The sequence below is a fragment of the Canis lupus genome, chromosome 20, assembly GCF_011100685.1.
Source record: "Canis lupus familiaris isolate Mischka breed German Shepherd chromosome 20, alternate assembly UU_Cfam_GSD_1.0, whole genome shotgun sequence".
Classification (NCBI taxonomy): Eukaryota; Metazoa; Chordata; class Mammalia; order Carnivora; family Canidae; genus Canis; species Canis lupus.
Window position 1 is genome coordinate 27,226,296 of NC_049241.1, and position 18,640 is coordinate 27,244,935.

Here is an 18,640-nt window from a genome sequence, read left to right on the forward strand (position 1 = left end):
CACTCCAGATAGGTAGAGCCCTCCTTACCAAGTAAACTCTTGCAAATTTTAATATGCCTCAGTTTACGTTTTAGCGCTGTACATATCCCAGGTCTACTAATGGTCTAAAAGGCAAGGGTAGTACTTTCTGTAACAGTGTCTTTCTTCTGTCTGGTCACTACCACAGATGAGCTCCCCGAGACTGTTGCATGAGACCTTTACTTCATTTCCTGTGAAATGTTTAATCCCACATGATGGCCATGACATGGGAAAGGTTTGGAAGTATCTTTTCTACACTGCAGACATTGTCCCCAGAGCCAGCCACTCACACAGGGCCAAGGAACTAGACCCTCGGCCCCTGAAGGTCAAGGCCAATGCCATGGTCAGCAGAGAGCCTTTCCCTGGACCTCCCAGCTCACACTTTACTCCTCCCTCCAAGGCCCAACCTCAGCCATAACATGGGATATCAGAGATACCGCCTTGTACCTTTTTGGAACAGAAGCCAGAAGATAGGAGAGGTGGGAGGAAGAAGTCCTTCCCCTAGTGTGGCCTTAGACCTGGTGCTTTTGCAGTCAAGACTAGGTAAACAGGGATGCTTGGGTGGCTCAGCGGTTGAGCATCTGCCTTCGGTTCAGGTCGCGATCCCAGGGTCCTGGGATGGAGTCCTACGTTGGGCTCCCCACAGGGAGCCTGCTTCTCCCTCTGCCTATGTCTCTGCCTCTCTGTCTCTCCTGAATAAATAAACATCTTTAAAAAATAAATAAATAAATAAATAAAAAGACTAGATAAATAGACGTTAGATAAAACAGATTGAAAGCATGCCTAAAAGGCTTTGGAGAAATCATTAAAGTACTTTTATGAACCCACTCCCTGCTCCACTCCCTGTCCCCCTCTTGTACCCCCACCCCCACCCCTGAAACCTACTGCTTGTGGCATTCAACTTGGCTGTGCCTCCGAATGGAGTTGGGAGCTCCTAGGAGATACAGACACCTTCTCCACTTGTCAGCTTGCCTCCGGCTGCAGAGCTCCTGTGTGTCATTGTGCCAAAGGAGCTTTTCTTTCTTTCCCAACTTGTCATGCCTGATTTTCCCAGTCACTTCATCTTGGTCTTATTCGCAAGGAAGGGGTGTGGGAAGGAGGGCAAGCAAACCCTGCACGGCCACGTGCATAAAGCAGGTGGCATGGTGACTAGCTTGAGAATAAGAGTGCAGTAACCCGCTCTTGGGGGGCTGTGGGGGTCTTAGAGCCTTTGCGCGTGGCCCTGAGAGAAGGGACCGGCGTGCGGACTGACGTGTCTGTTTGCCTTGCAGTGCGGAGGCCAGATTAACGGCGGGGACATCGCTGTGTTTGCGTCGCGCGCCGGCCACGGTGTTTGCTGGCACCCACCGTGCTTCATATGCACTGTCTGCAACGAGCTGCTGGTGGACTTGATCTACTTCTACCAAGATGGGAAGATATACTGTGGCAGGCACCACGCCGAGTGCCTGAAGCCGCGCTGCGCAGCCTGCGACGAGGTCAGAGCACACTGCATGGGGCTCCCAGCAAGGCCCATCGCCCCTCGCTTCTGCCAGAGGCAACACTTGGTCCTGTGCTGTCTTTGCTGCCCAGAAGAAAACCATAGGCCACTCCACCTTCTTATATTAGAGCCTTGCAAGAGAAGCCCCACCCATCCCCGGTTGCTAGCATGTCCAAAAGTCCCAGTGTCCTGGGCATCCAGGTAGGAAGGCAGTTTCTGTAGCTGAGGAGAGTCTCTGGCACTGGGGCAGTTACAAACTCTCAAAGCAGCTTGAGATTTCAGCCCGAGTCCCAGAGAGTAATCAATCATTGATAACTGTGGGGCACTTAAGTCTTAAAATAGTTCCGAATCCTAAGCTTCAATAGGACAAACCTGGTTTGAGAAGAGAGACATTTGGTGGCACTATTTAGTGTTCCCATAATTTACAAGCGTTCTGATGGGGATTGAGGAGGCAGGTGCATACTCCCTGGTCTGAGAGGTACTTGAATTTGCGACTCCAGGTCAGACAGTAGACTAGAACATAAAGCCTGTGCCTGGTGTTTCTCCCACCAGGGGCACATCCAGATATGATCTGTAAGCTGCAAGTACAGAAAACCTGCTTTGGCTTCAAAAGTTTGGAGCTTATATTTCTATAAAAAAATCTTTTTTTTCAAGTTTGGAGGAGAAAGGAGAGTATTCTAAACCTGACCACTTTTATGGGAATAATTTAGGAAAGATCTTGGATAGGGGTTTACTCCTGCACAGAATAGAGTTCTGATTGTCTGCCCCTGCCTCTGCAAACAGCAGTATGGGCTTCTGGAAGCAGGACTCCCCCTTTTCATCCATAGCCCACTCCTGCCTGCCTTGGAGGGGTTCCCTCTTCTAGGAAGAAGTTGAGCAGCCTTAAGGAATCTGTATTCTAATGCTAATGGTGGTGTTTCTAGAGAGACCCTCTAGATGGGTATTTGGGAAAATGAATTCAGGTCCACCTGAATTCAGGTGGCCACTTTACCTTCACGCCTCAGTTTCTACTTCTGGAAAGGAGGGCTCCTCATGCTTTATGTTATCTAATGGCAGATAGAGCATGATGATTGAAGTGTTTTGAAATTTTTGTTTATTGAGACGTAATTCACCTAGCATAAGGCCCACTTTTGTTAGGTGTCTCCAATTTGGTGGATTTTAGTATATTCACAGTTTTGCATCTCTCACTGCTGTCTAATCCCAGGACATTTTCATTACCCCAAAAGAAACTTTGTATCTATTTACAGTCATTTCCCTTCTCCCCCTTCCTGGCAGCCACTAATCTCTTCTCTGCATGTTTTCAAATATTCTGGACATTTTACATAAGTGGAATCAGACAACGTGTGATCTTTTGTGTCTGACCGCTTTCATTTAGCCTAAGGTTTTCAGAGTTAATATGTCATAGTGTATCAATACGTTATTCTTTCCAAAGGCTGAATAATATTAAGTTGTGCGTATAGATCCCATTTGGTTGAGCCATTTGTCAGGTGAGAGACATTTAAAGTTCTTTCCACTTTTTGAGTATTATGATCAGTGCTGCTATGAACATTCATATGCAGGTTTTTGCATGGACTTATATTTTTAGTTTTCTTGAGTTTATCTGTAGGAGGTGAATTGTTGGGTCATGTGGCATTTCTGTGTTTAACTTTTGAGGCAATGCAGACTTTCTTTCAGAGAAGCTATACCATTTTATATTCCCACTCTCACTGAAGAAGTTTCCAGTTTCTCCACATCCTCCTCAATACTGTACTTTTCATTGTAGTCATCTTAGTGGGTGCAAAGTGACATCACATTGTGGTTTTGATATGTATGTCCTAATGAGTAATAACATTGAGTATCTTTTCATGTGTTTGTTGGCTTTTTGTGTATCTTCTGTTTTGGAGAATGGTGTATTCAAATCCTTTGCCTGTTTTGTTTTTTTTTTTAATTGGGTGATTTTTCTTTTTATTGTGGGGCTACTAGTATATTCTGGATATTAGCTCCTTATCTGATACATGCTTTGCAACTTTTTCCTCCCACTTTGTGGTTACATTTTCACTTTCTTGATGTCTTTTGAAGTTTTAATTCTGATGAAGTCTAATTTATCTGTTTTTTTTTTTCTTTCGTTGCTCACATTTGTGGTGTCTTAGCTAAGAAATCATTGCTTAATCCAGGTCCTGAAGATTTATATTTGTGTTTTCTTTTAAGCACTTTATAGTATTTGGCTCTTTAGGTCTCTGATCTCTTTTGAATTAATTTTTGTGTACAGATCGGATTCGTTCTTTTGCATGTGGTTATCCAGCTGTCCCAGCCACATTTGTTGAAAAGACTGTTGTTTCCCCATTGAATGTCCTTGGCATCTTTGTTGATAATCAGTTGGCCATAAATGTTTGGGTTTGTTTCTGGACTTTCAGTTCTCTTCTATTGATCTATACGTCTGTTTTTATACCAGGACCACACTGCCCTGATTACTATAGTTTGTAGTAAGCTTTGAAGTCTGTGCTTTGAAATTTTAAAGACTATATTAGAGGTCAAAAACACAAGTGCTTCTGAGGGCAAGGCAGGTTTTGTACATGAAGGTGACTCATTTTAAGACAACAGTGAGTGTTGAAAAATATGACCAAATTGGAGAACTCACCACTCATCTGGAAGCAGCAGCAATCCTTCTCAACTACTGTGTTTTCGACAAAGAAACCAGGATTCAAGGTGTTAATATGACATTTCCTATTTTTAAAAAGATTGTGCATCAGCCAAGTAAAACATGTATGTGTTTCCAAAGTGCCCATGAGCTGTCAGTTTCTGGTCTTGCTTTATCTTCTTCAGGGTAGATTATTTCTTTTGTTAAAATGTAGTTCAATTAATATCTGGCCGGGCCAAAAACTGAGGTTAATTGTGCTTGGGGCAAATCATAATATGTAAACGGATATAGATCTGGAATACTCATAGAAATAGAGATTTTTGTTAATAATTGGTGGGAAGGACCTGCTTTCCTATCCTTCTAGTTTGGGGCCCCTATAGCTGTTTTCTTTTTGAGTGCGTTCTCAGGGCTGGGTCTTAAACACTCATCATTTGGCTTCCCCATCTCCAGATCATCTTTGCAGATGAATGCACAGAAGCCGAGGGACGCCACTGGCACATGAAACACTTCTGCTGCTTTGAGTGCGAGACCGTGCTTGGTGGCCAGCGCTACATCATGAAAGAGGGAAGGCCCTACTGTTGTCACTGCTTCGAGTCCTTGTATGCAGAATACTGCGACACCTGTGCCCAACACATAGGTGAGGCAGCGCTTGGTGCTTGACTCAGTCCAACTTAGTGTCTGATATAGTTAGAAGCCCTTTGGCCAACTCATACTGGCTGAAGCCAACAGGGGAATTTCTTGGCTCCTGTTACTGGAAAGGCCAAGGAGTATTCTTGCTTCAGGTAGGGATGGCTCAAGGGTTTAGACAAAGTCTGAGGGTTTTTTGTGTCAGCTCTGCTTGCCTTCTATTTCCATTGCTAAAAAGGAAGCTGTCTTCACATGCTGGCTAAGAGGACTCCCCACTTATACATAATCTTAGCACTCACATTCTCAAAAGGAATGGGGCCATGTCTGTTCTGGTATCTAAATCAGTTCCTTCCAGTAGGAATCTTATCATCCCTGGTTTGGTCATGTCTTGCATCCTGGAAAAAAGAGAATAGGGTATTTTGGTTGGTCTGCCGGCATCATAACCCTCACCTCCCACCCCGAAATAGGGTTATGTGATATACAGCCCCACTACTGAGTGGACAAGGAGAGGTCTCAGAAGGAAACTATGAGGGAAAATATAAGCAGATGTCTTCCACATCTTGGAAAACTTGAGGATCAGTGGAGGGAGGAACCAAAATAGCCCTCTTGGTAGGAAGAGGTAGTCAAGAAAACCAAATGGTTTCTGGCAAGCATGTCTTTAAAAAAAAAACAGCAAAAGCTGACCCAGCCAAATACAAAGCAAGAGAACCTGAAATAGCTTATAAGCTCTCAACTCCCCAAATAAGCAGCAGATCTGAGATGGTGGAAATCATTTCCCTTTTACAAATAACCGATTTGTTCAACCCTTCAGTGCTATTCCAAATCATGCTGCATCTGTGGCTTCTTCATTCAACTTGCCTGTTCTGGCACCTTGAGAATGAGCCACCCTTTAAAAAGGAAAAGAAAGAGTTGGCAGGGGATGAACGTCTGTGAGACCAGCAGCCTGCTCTTTGCTATGGCTTGTGTTCTTCCAAGAAATCTGCTCAGAAGCTGCCAGCTTCTTACCTCTAGAGGGAAGATGGGGAGATAATCAGTCTGGGAGCCCATTTTGCCCCACTTCAAAGATTTTATCAGGAACAGAAAGAGGTGACTTTGTCTCCTTGCTTCATCAGAAGTGATATTAATCAAATGAAAACCTGGCTAGTAATGTGGAGAGCTTTGTGAGCCGATGAAAATCACAGCTTTATGGACTAGGCACCTACTATGTGTTCAGTGGTCGTTTGTCATTGGGAAGTCTGTCCCACAGACTCCGGCCTGCTTCTGCGAGGTCTTTCTGAGCTGGGATCCCCACGGGCCCGGAGTTCACCATTGCTATGCAGCAGTATTATCCAGCAGTATTCCCTGCTGGGGGCCTGGGTGATGTGCAGATCCACTTTCCTCTGAAGGCCTCACTCTCTCACCGCCTGATACCTCAACCAAGGGCCCAGCAGCTTTCATTTCTCACAAGATTGAAACAGTGAAACAGACCTGCTCTGATGGTAAGAGTTAGGAGACAGGGAGATGATGTGGACAGGTGGCTGGCCATGTGAGGAAGGACAGGATGGGCTGTGTCAGGGGAGAGCAGTGAAGCTTTCAGACCCAGTGCTGCTCACCCTGGATTCTGGTCTGCCAGCAGGTGCCGAGCGCACAGATAGTTAACCTGCAGCCATGACACCTCCTTCTCACTGGTGTTGCTGTTTCTTCTGTTCCTTTCCATTGAGGCTTAAAAGCCTCTCCAGAAACCACCACTTAGAATTTTTGCTCACCAACTTGGAAGAGAGAAAATATGTCTGTCACCACAGCATGCCTCCCTCAGAAGGCCCCTCTGTTTTCTTCTCTTTCTCCTTCTAGCTATTCGAGACTTTGATTGGCGTTCCCTCCTCCTCCCACTTAAATCCATAAAAAGGCATCAATGTTTTACCAGAAAAGGGGACCTCCATGGCCTGCAGTATTATCGTTGCTGTAGTTAAAATATAGCCCCGGATATTTTTTTTCTCCTCAATCTACTTTTCTGTGAAACCTAATTTTCCTGCAACAGTGAAAGGGTGTATTCTGTATATCATGCATACCACCATCTCCTGGTGCTTTGCTCTGACCATATTATACAAATATTGCATATTTATACAGCCGCCCAGAGTGGACTCTGCATCAGGCAGCCGTTGCTAGGGCAACGGTACTTTTGCCTGCGCGCAGCAGAGTAAACAGTCCTATAAACAGACTGAAGCTAGAGCAGCAGTAGACACACACACCCTCCGAGGAGGGCTTACAGGGCTTAGAGGGGGGAATTAAAAAGGAACGCTTAGATGTAGAACAGCAGAGCCCTTTTCCAGATGTTTCGAGTTCAGGACTAGTTCAGAGGACTATCTGACATCAGGGATGTTTATCAGGGACCACAAATGGCTCACTGCCTGTTGAGCCATTTTGTCCCCTTCTTCCTCTCTGCTCGCCCCAGCCCAGCCTTCTGCAAGACCCTTTCTCCAGAACTGGGCTCCTGCTGCCCCATCTGAGCACACGTCCTCACAGAAGCAGGGAGAGGCAGCTGGCAAGGGCCCATACGGGAACTAGGCTTCCTGTGTGCCTCTGACAACCAGCCGGTGAGGCTGCAGCTGCTTGGGATGCAGGGCAGCCCAGGGTGTGAGCACAGCCTGCCGCAGGGGAGGGCAGGGAAGACCCAGCCAGCCTTTCTTGGACCACGTCCAGGCCATGGCCCTCAGTACAGAGAGGAAGACGTTAGGCATTAGGACCTAACAAAAATAGAAGAAGAGCACTGGGGATGGCTAGCAAATGCAGGCCCAAGTACCCTCTGCAGATTAACTCACAACAACCCTGTGAAGTCACAACTATTATTATCTCCAGTCCCCTACAGAGGGGACTGAGGCAGAGAAACGAAGCCGCTTGCTTAGGGTCACACAGCTGCAGAGCCAAGATTGGAAGCTCAGCAGATGGGCTTCAGCTGGGATGAGATGGGAACCTTGTTTCCTCTGACTCCTCAGGAACTCCTGAAGCGTCACTCCTAACCACAACAGGGCTCTGCCCCCATGTGCGGCCTGCCCTGCGCACTCCTAGAAGCCAGGGGAGAAAGCATGGATGGAGCGGTGGCTCTGGGTCCTGTCTCCAGCCCCGCCCCGCCAGTGCTCACCCCTCCTGGGAATGCCCTGTTGAAAGGGACTAGATCCCCACAGTGGCCATTCTGCCTTGGAGTGCCTTCATGGCTGCTCCTGTCCCTCTAAAACTCCCCTCTTACTCCCTAGGGCCAGATTCTCAAATAAAAACAGAGACCTCTTAGTTTGGGGTGGAGCTCAGAGGGGAGGAAAGGTCCTGTGCCTCTCTCTTCCAGTGCTCCAGGGACCTGAAGGTAGGCGGCAGAGAACACAGAAGGCCAGGACCACTGCTTTGCCTTTTTGCCCTTTATTCTTGCCTTTCTCTTTTTCTGGGTAGAGATCGCTTTCCTGTTTCTTACTGACCACCTCTCTAGACACGTCTCTCAAAGTTATTTCTGGAAAGTCCAAGGCTCAGGACTGTCAGCCACTAAAGGTGAAGGTTTACATTAGTACTTCCTTTCCTTTCTGAGAAGGTTTTTATTATCAAAAATCAGGAGTCTTGCAAAGGTCCCCTTCCATCCTACAGTAATTGCATGAGACTGAACACCCCACAGGCTCTCCTCACAGGTAGGGGACCCCAATGTGTCCAGACTTCCATTCTGCCAATTTAGTAACTGCTGTCAAAATAGAGCCTCCCTACGTCACACTCTTAGCAATTGTCCCAGGGAACTCTCCCACTGGTCTAGTGCAAGCTATGTACCCAACCTCTGAAGCAGTCACTAGGGTGGAAGATACAGTTTTTTTACTGGCCAGTGCTAGGTCCCAGGCATGGCTTTAGGCTTGCCCAAAGCTCATGGTCCAAAGCTGGCAAGAAGATGGCGTCCCACGGGAAGATGAAGTCCTAGAACCAGCAGGGGGTGGAGGAGATGCCAAGAAGCAAGAGCACTTGGGCCTCTGGGCGGTTCCTGCAGGGCAGGTGTAACAAGATAATGCAAACCAGGACAGCCTTGGCATGGGGAGGAAATGTGTTTCTTCCTTCCCTGGCGACATGAAACAAAGGGTGTGCGTGCTTATGGAGGGTGTCTTTGATGAACCACACCCAAGTTTTTCCTTACTGAGTGTCGAAATCCACTTTTTTCTTTTCCACGGAACTGTTACGGTGATTTCTTCATCTGAATGGCCTATACTGGTATGGGATTCAGTTCATCCAGTCAATATATAAAGAGCCCCTCTGATGCATCAGGCCATGTTCCTGGACATGCCACAGAAAACTAATGACTCTGTTGTCCTAGAGCTTCACTTCTGGTGGGGGAGAGAATTAATAAGCAGATGCACCTGTGTAGTGGTGCAATGTCAAGCAGTATTCATGCTGTGAAGAAAGTACAGCAGGTCAGGGTGAAGAATGGGGAGTGTATGCTATCAGATGTACAGAAAGACGTCTCCAAGGAGTTGGTGTTTGAGCGGATCCCCAAGTAGAGTGAAAGAGAAAATGTCAGATTCGACAGGTACGGGCCAGACTTCCGAATACAGATCTCACCTGTGATTCTTAGTTGTATTGAGTTAGGCAAGTTTTTGAACCCTCCTGAACCTCTGTTTTTTCATCTGAGAATTGGAAATAATATTAGAAACCTACCTCATATGGTGAAGGAACTAAATGACTTTACATATATGCAAAGGAAGCACTTGAAGCAGTGTTTTCTCCTGTGTTAGTATCAATATTGTTACTTTGTCTGGAGGATTTTGTCCCAGGCAGAAGGATTCATGCGCAGGCCATTTGATCTAGGTTTTTTTTTTTTTTTTTTTTTTTTTCCCTGCTCAGAGCAAATGAGTTAAGAAGCAGCTGAGTGGTAGAACAAGGGGGCTCTCATAAGAGGACATGAGGACCATTTATATGAGGTCCTGATTATTGATTTATTGTTATTTTATTCTGTTCTGTTTGGAATCCTGGGCCAAACCAGGATGCTGTGTGTTTCACATCATAATACAGGGCTCTAAGCAGTTGTCAGCCTCTTCCATGTCTTTTCTGTCCCCAGGGATTGACCAGGGTCAGATGACCTACGACGGCCAACACTGGCATGCCACCGAGACCTGTTTCTGCTGTGCTCACTGCAAGAAATCCCTCCTGGGGCGGCCATTCCTCCCAAAGCAGGGCCAGATATTCTGCTCGCGGGCCTGCAGTGCCGGGGAGGACCCCAACGGCTCTGACTCATCTGATTCGGCTTTCCAGAATGCCAGGGCCAAGGAGTCCCGGCGCAGTGCCAAAATCGGCAAGAACAAGGGCAAGGCAGAGGAGCCCATGCTGAACCAGCACAGCCAGCTGCAGGTGAGTTCCAACCGGCTGTCGGCCGACGTGGACCCCCTGTCGCTGCAGATGGACCTGCTCAGCTTGTCCAGCCAGACGCCCAGCCTCAACCGGGACCCCATTTGGAGGAGCCGGGATGAGCCCTACCATTATGGGAACAAGATGGAGCAGAACCAGTCCCAGAGTCCTCTGCAGCTTCTCAGCCAGTGCAACATCAGAACGTCCTACAGTCCGGGAGGGCAGGGGGCCGGGGCCCAGTCCGACATGTGGGGCAAGCACTTCAGCAACCCCAAAAGGAGCTCATCACTGGCCATGAAGGGGCACGGTGGTAGCTTCATGAAGGAATGCCGAGAGGACTATTACCCTGGAAGGTTGAGATCCCAGGAGAGCTACAGCGATATGTCCAGTCAGAGCTTCAGTGAAACCCGAGGCAACATCCCAGTCCCCAAATATGAGGAGGAGGAAGAGGAGGAGGAAGGAGGCATATCCACTCAGCAGTGTCGGACCCGCCATCCGATCAGTTCCCTGAAATATACTGAGAACATGACGCCCACCGAGCAGACCCCTCCAGGCTCCATGGAATCACTGGCCCTGTCTAATGCCACAGGTAGGTTCTGTTCACCTGGAAAGCAGAAAGCAAGAGGTAATAATTTCTGGGTGACCTAATGCTGGTTGTCAGGACTTTCATGTTGTTCCTGCCATGTGCCTTCCTCCAACAGGTTGTCTAGGAGGGGAACCCCAATTTCAGATGGCTTCTCTCTTTGAATCGCACTCCCTATAAGCAGGGCCTGAGACAGGGTTGAGGATGCCTATGACACATTCAGTGCATGCTCCCAGGGAAGGGGACTGAGAGAGATAGGCCAGGGTTGGGGGAGGAGCCAACTGGGTCTGGAATCTAACCTCAGCCTGACCTCACAGGAGGCTCTGGAGGATGGGCTGCATCATACAGTTGGCTCACTCTTTCAACAAAGGGGCTGACGTCTCACACCACCGTGTCTGTCAGTCACCGGCTCTGAGCTACTAGAGAGCAGCTTTGGGACAAGGTTGTGGATATGGGCGGGGGGCATGGCAGGTGCTATTGGCCAAAGATAACATTCAGGAGAAGAGGCAGCTGTGAGCTGGAGGCAGTACTCACAAAACTGAGTAGTGCTTGAGACACCAGAGCACCCATGACAGCTTCCAAAGCTGTTCTGAACCCCAGTATCTCATTAGGGAGCTCATTTTAATGTGTAAGATGTTCTCAAAAGAAATGTAGATAGACAAGAGAAGGCAGGCAAGCTGAAAAGGACCCAAGTGGGGAGAGAGAGAGAGAAACAATCCAGAGCCTGCCTTCTCCAGCCAAATTGTCCAGCTGGTTTGCATGCATGTGAAGACGGCTGTAGATAATCTCTAAGATGGTGCTGCACAGCATGGAGCCTGAGGATGGAAGCTAGCTGCAGTCTGCAGTGAGATGGGTACTAAAAATGACAATGTTTAGGAACTCTTGAAACAATTTGACACTGCTGCAATGTCCAGGTGCACGCTCGATGGGCTCCGGTCCAGGTACTGACCAGTCAGGGTCTTGTACAACCCATGAGTAAGTTGTATGTGGCATGTGCTGTTTGTCACTCAGGCTCAGGAGGGTCTCATATTTGTCCACAGTGGATTGAAAATTAAAAACAGGTCCTTCGCCATGGATAGCTGAGAAGTACTGTCCTGAGATGCACTTCCCTTATGGGCTGAACACCGAGGAGGGAGACACACCCACTTATATCAGGGACCCCATGGTCAAATGGGTCTTGGTGGTGCTTGTGATAAGCTTGTGCATGTCAGCCCCATCTGGAGGTGACAGGCACTGCTCAGCTCCAGCTGGTTGTTGCCACATGCAAAGACATTTATTTATTCAACTAGCAGTTGGGTAGCTCTTACCATGTGCCAAACTTTGTTCTCAGCACTTTATAAATATTAACTCACTTAATTAGACCCTCACAGCCCTACAAAACAGATATACTATTAAGATTCCCATTTCAGAGTTGAAGAAACCAAAGCACAGAGAAGTTGAAGGATTTGCCCGAGTCACCCAGCTTTTAAAGGGTGGAGTGGGGACCTGAACATGTGCATATGACCCCAGAGCAGCACTCTTAACCATACCAGGTTGCCAACAGTTCCAGTTTCTTCAGACAAGTTAAAGATGAAAAATTTTTAAATGAGAAATCTATTTCAACTCTCTGCTAGACAAGCAAAATGTCTGTATCCCTCCCAGATGCGTTCCCGCCTGTGTTCTCATTTGTCCTAGAGGACAAATAATAGCAGATATCCTTACCCTTATGTTTCATATGAAACGAAAATGAGGCCTTAGTGACCAAGCACTTTACCTCATGTCATAGAAGTGAGCAATTAGTGCAGAGTGATGACTGCCTGGCTTTCAGCCCAGTTTGTGCTATCCTCAAAAAATGTATATGCTTTAATTATTTAAGAGGCCAGGAGATAAATATGTAATTCAGCCTCTAAAGCAGCGTTTCTCAAAGCTAGACCACCTGCATTAGACCTTGACTGCTTGATTCAAATCTGGGATCCAGGGCCTCCCCTTAGACCTCCTGCATCAGACCCTATGGAGGGGGTACCCAGGAGCATGCATTTTAACCAACTCCCTCCTGAAGCTAATGTGACCACTGTCTGAGGACAGTTGTTCCTGGGCTTGTCTGCTTTGACTTTATTGTCCTCATGCAGCGAGTTAGGAGAAAATCAGGAGATCTGGGTGTTGGGAAATATTGGAAAGGCCATGTTTGGTGTGTTTGAAACATACACATATTGGTATGTGGGGAAGATAATCAGACTTCTCTCACAGGGCTGTTAGGATTTAAAGACATGTTACATGTGAAATCATCATGTGAGACCACACAGTCTATGGTCTTACGGCCATAGAATATACCATCTCTCATCCTAAAAAAGAGGCATGGAGTTTATCTCCATGATTTTCTATGGGCTCTTGGGCAAAGCATCCTAATGTCCCTCTGTCTCTGAGATTTGGGGGAAGCATCCCTAAACCATGTCTGATACAGCTAAAAAAATAAATTTCTGAGATCAGCACTGCCCAGTGAAGTCAACAGTCACATGGGACTCTTGAAATTTCGATCCATGCAAATTAAATGAAATTAAAATTTTAGGCCATCAGCCTCACTAGCCACATTTCAAGTCCTCAACAGCACTGACCAAAATTTGAAACTACATTTAATTTCAGTAGCCACATATAGCTAGCAGCCGCCCTATTGGACAGCACAGATGGCAAAAGGGAGTTGGTAGGATGGGCACAATTTTAACTTCATCGTTAGTCTCTTTGGAAATTCTCCCACGAGCCCTAGCTTTTCGGATTGTCAATTAATGATTCGGAGTACCAGTTCAAATGCACCCTTCATCATGTTGGAGCTATGTGGCCTTGAACAAATTGCTTACATTCTGTTCAGTTACCTCATCTATGGAATTTGGTGAATAATAGTACTTCCTTCATAGTGTTTTTGGGAGAATTAAATGATAATGCATTTAAACTCATTAGTATAGTCTTTGACACCGAGGACCTTCTATTATGGTTACCTGATACTTTTTGTTATGATTTCATTTTTATCATTCTTACCCCAAGCATACTGGTGCACACTTTTGGCCTCCAGGGATGTTTTGGCTACTGACATCTCCCAGCGTCCACCAGCTGTGCAGGTTTGCATTTTTAGATTTGCAAATGTTCCCATGGGATCCTCTTTTTTTTTAACCAGCATATGAAGAGCATGAGAAATAGGAAACTGAAGAAATACATTCTGTGCCCCTCTGTTTCCAGAGATCTGTCAGACACAGCAGTGTGGAAGAAAGATTGCAGCTCATATTCTAAGCACTGCTTCATCCTTGGTCACTGGAGCAAACCTTTAATAGCCTTCAGGATCCTATGCTGCACGTGCGTGCGCGCGCACGCACACACACACACACACACACACACACACACACCAAAGACATGGTATTGACTAGACTTAGAAAGTTGGCCGTTGGGCAGCTTGGGTGGCTCGGCGGTTTAGCGCCGCCTTCAGCCCAGGGTGTGATCCTGGAGACCCGGGATCAAGTCCCACATCAGGCTCCCTGCATGGAGCCTGCTTCTCCCTCTGCCTGTGTCTCTGCCTCTCTCTCTGTGTCTCCCATGAATAAATAAATAAAATCTTTTAAAAAATTGAAAAATAAATAAATAATTTAAAAAAAAGAAAGTTGGCCGTTTTGCTGCCAATCCGAACTATTGCATTTAAATTTGCTATGTCTCTGCCTCTCCCTTTGTGTCCCTCATGAATGAATGAATGAATGAATGAATGAATGAATAAATAAAATAAAATAAAATAAAATAAAATAAAATAAAATAAAATAAAAAAAGACCCTACCAGTTCTCACAAGATCTCAATCTAAAACTGTGCTTTTTCCAGGTGTATCTTTTCTCTACAATACAAATACTGTAACTGGCACAGTTTCACCAAGAACAATTTGGAATTGCACTGACCTTTTGGGGGGGCTTTTAACGTGAACAAAGTCGTGCATTTAGGAAGAACCTAAAACAAAAAGTGAAGAAATCTTATAAGGAGATTCTTTGTCTTGTTTTTCTAAAAAAGAAATATCTTAATATAGGTGGTATCCTGTTGTTCCTTCCCATACTTCAAAGAATAGCAAGTATGGGCTTTTTGATTAGATAGCTTGATAAAATTTTAAAGCCTCCAAGTTACTGTCTAAATCATCTGTCCTTGTTTATAAGTATATACGTTTCAAAATTTGTTAACTGCATTTAAATTTTTCTCTCAATTAACTTGATCTTATGTAAATAAGTTAATAAAGAATCTTTGCAAATCTAGACAGTTTCTAAATAAACAGATACAAGGTGTTAGTAAATAAATAAATAAATAAATAAATAAATAAATAAATAAATAAATAAATTTGCTAGAAAATTCCCTAGTCTTTGGAGAAGGCAGTGCTCAGAACTGTGTATCTTTAAATCCTGGAATCCCACTCTGTGAGTAACAAGTATGTGTCATAGAAGGCTTAGTCAAAACACCTTGATCCTTGGGTGAAAGCTAGTTTTCAAGATAATGGATTTTTTTTTTCTTCCTCGTCAGTAACTCATGTTACTGAGTAAGTTTGTAGTGTTTAAACTGGCACGAAGCATGATCATTTTGTAGGCAGCATTTTTCCTTTGAATAGATCTGGAGAAACAGCCCCAGTGACTTGCCAGCCTCAGATCTGGGCTTTGCTACCCCCTGATTTGTTTAGAACCAGGAGCACACTGCCCCTTGTCCCTGGAAAACACAGTCCATCCATTATGCTCACACAGAGTGAGTCAGGCGAGCACAGTCACCATTTACACTAGCACTGTGTGGAGCCTTGCAGAAGCTCTTGAACCCTGCCATTGCCTAAACATGCCTGCCAAGCAGCTTGCAGCCTGGGTGATCACAGGATTGCAGATAGTAACAGGGACAGCTGTAAGACCGTAGACTGTGGTCTGACATGATGGTTTCACATGTAACATCTCTTTAAATCCTCCTAACAGCCCTGTGAGAGAAGTCTGAGTGCTTCCCCATTTTACAGAGAAGTACGCTTGGGTTCACAGGAGTTGTGGCCTCCCCGTGGTCCCCACTGACAGACCAGGACCTGAACCTGGGTGTGAGAGTCTGCAAGGCCCTTGCTCTTAACCTCCTTGGTAGCATCCTCACACAAAGGGTTATGGTCACAGTCGGGATTTGCACAGGACTCAATCTGAAGGGATGAGGATTTCTTTTCCTGTCATAGCCAGTTTGTTAATGTCCATCTGGCCCTGGCGGGGCTGGAGCAAAGCTGGAGAGCATGGCAGAAGGCAAGGCTGGCAGTCCACAGTGGTGTGCTGGGTCAGAGGCACTTAAAAGAGACAGGTGCAGATTGTCCCGGGGTTGGCGCCCTCAGAGAGGAGAGGAAGCCTGTAGTGCAAGTTACGGCCATGGTTCAAGTCACACTGGGGCCAGGGAAAGAGTAGAGTTCAGATTGGGACCAGTGGCCTCAGAGGCCACACCAAAAGACAATAGGAGATGGTCAGCTGGAGCCCTGGAGCACAGCAGTGAGGCTGGGAACACGGCTCTTCCTTGAGGATCAGCCACATGCCATAAGGAGTGGCTGGGTCAGAGAGCTGGGACCTGAAGGAAGGAAGTGTGGGTGTGGATGAGAGTAAAGAAAGGATGGTTTCCATCCATTCATTCATTCATTTGGCCAGCCACTGTGACTTGAGTGCCTACCCTGTGAGTTACCACAGAGTGACTGAGAGCATGGTCTGTAGACCAGTCTGCCAGAGTTGGAAATTGGACGTTGTGCTTTGATACCTCTGTGACCTTGGGCTTATCTTTTCTGTGTCCCCATCCTTGAATGAAAAGACAGCCCTGCCTTCTAGGGTTGTCATGGGAATTAAAGGAATTAATTCCTATAAAGAACTCAGGACAGCGCCTCTCCTCTAAGCGCTCAGTGCCATTAGCGGATAATACTATTAAGTAGGTGCCACTGCCTGTGCAAGGCACTAGGGATACAGTGCTGAGCTAAGTGGACAAGGGGCCTACCTTCCTGCCCCTCACGATCTAGTGGAGTTTGGTAGATAGTAAGCATATAATTGTACAATATGAAATTGAATCTGTGGTAATTGTGGGCTAGGAGGGCATACAAAAAAGGGGTATAGCCAAGTCAGGGAGGTCAGATAGGGTATCCTGAAAAAGTGAAGCTTAAAAGACAAGGGAAGGAGGATTCCAGGCAGCAAGAGCAGCATGTGTAAAGGCCCGGTGGTAGGAATGTATGGCAACTATAAACACATGAAAGAAGGCCCACAGTATAAACAACAGTGACGACTGATATAAGAGGATGGATGGGATGGTGACCTAGGAGAGAATATTGGCCGGTTTACAGTGCCCTTGGGGGATGGGTCTGGAGAGACAGAAGAGGATAGAATTAAAAACCTAGAAATGTATAAAAGTTTGCCAACTCTATGATTAAAAATGCTGGCCATTTAGTGCTGAAAGCACATGTGTCATTGGCCTGGATACGTAGAGACACAGTAGAAATGGAAGTCCAAAAGGGCTTCCTGCTGCCTTTAAAGAGTGTTGCATGGTTGTGACACCTCCACACCTGTACCACCTCCTCATCTTGACAAGGGACACTTCATCCTGCAACATCAAGATATATTGATTGCTAGGGGGTCACAGAGTAACTTTTCAGCATTGCTGGCAAACTGGTAGAGAACAAGAGAACAATAGTGTGGGGATCTGAAGCAACAACTGGATCAGCTCACTTGACCAAGAATGCCTGAAATGTTTTTTAATCCTTGTAATGCAAAACATTTCTATATTTAATTCTGGGCAGGAACATTGCTCCTTTTCTTCTGCATAGTTTGGATATGCATCCGCTACCCCAGTTTCTTTATTTAAATTGCTGGGTAAAACCTCCTAACCAGCTGGTGCCCGTTACTTGAGCAGCCACACCTCACTCATGCTCATGAATCTTATGGCCCAGATCCTTTGTTCATCCCTTCCCCTGGGAATGATGGGTGGCCCAGTCTGGAGTTACAGATTAGAAAATCCAAAGTCCTGTCAGTTGGCCTCAGGGCCAGCCTGGAAAATATGTAGGGATTGTCTTCCTTCATGGGAATTACAGAACTCTTGTTTGCAAGTGTCAGAATCGCAACTTGGCTAGTGTAAACAAATAAGTTTTGTTTGTTTTTTTTAATCAAGTGTCTACAGAGTTCATAGAATTTTGGTTCTGGGAACAGCTGGATCCAAGGGCCCAAATGATGTCCTCAGGACCCACCTTCCTTCCCCCTCTCTCTCTCTATTCTTTTTTTTTTTTTTAAGATTTATTTATTTATGTATTTATTTATGTATTTATTTATTTATTTATTTATTTATGATGGGGGGGGGGCAGAGACACAGGAGGACGGAGAAGCAGGCTCCATGCAGGGAGCCCAATGTGGGACTCGATCCCGGGACTCCAGGATCACGCCCTGGGCCAAAGGCAGGCACTAAACCGCTGAGCCACCCAGGGATCCCCTCTCTATATATTCTTATTTTCTCCCTGAATACTGGCTTGGTTCTCAGGCAGGCTCTTCCCAGTGGTAGCAGAGATAGCTGTGGGCAGCTCTAGGCTAACATCCATTAGCTTCAAATGAAAGGGAATGGGAACTCATCTTTCTTAATAGTATCACCGAAAGCCCCAGAATTGGGTCTCATTTGCCTGACTTGGGTCACCTAACAGTTCTTAAACTAACTCCTGTGGTGGGAGGAGCAGAAGACTGATGCTCTGATTGGTCCATCTTGAGTCACGTGCCGATCAGAACTAGGCAGTGGGGTCAAGCCCATCCCAACTGCAGGGACTGAGAAGGGAGATGGGCTTCCCAAAGAGAAATCAAGGTAGTATATTCAAAGGAAATGGGTACTGCAAGGAAGTAAACAGCACAGGTGTCTGCTACTGAGCCCATCCCATCTAGTGTGTCCCATCCATCTGAGACTGATCCCGGATCTGGTTCCTTCCTCTAGAAGCCCCATCATGTGAACTTGAGGTCATATGTCTATTATGTA

General features: G+C 46.2%; 1 protein-coding gene across 12 annotated transcripts in view; it reads left to right on the plus strand.

The window, feature by feature from the left end:
• PRICKLE2 (prickle planar cell polarity protein 2) overlaps nucleotides 1-18,640 on the plus strand; it is a 322,311-nt gene that overhangs the window by 269,799 nt on the left and 33,872 nt on the right. For all 12 annotated transcript variants that reach the window (XM_038565922.1, XM_038565929.1, XM_038565923.1 and 9 more), the window contains 3 exons: nucleotides 1,290-1,493; nucleotides 4,563-4,749; nucleotides 9,793-10,668. In XM_038565922.1, coding sequence (XP_038421850.1) covers nucleotides 1,290-1,493; nucleotides 4,563-4,749; nucleotides 9,793-10,668 — 1,267 coding nt within the window. The remainder of the gene's footprint in view (nucleotides 1-1,289; nucleotides 1,494-4,562; nucleotides 4,750-9,792; nucleotides 10,669-18,640) is intronic.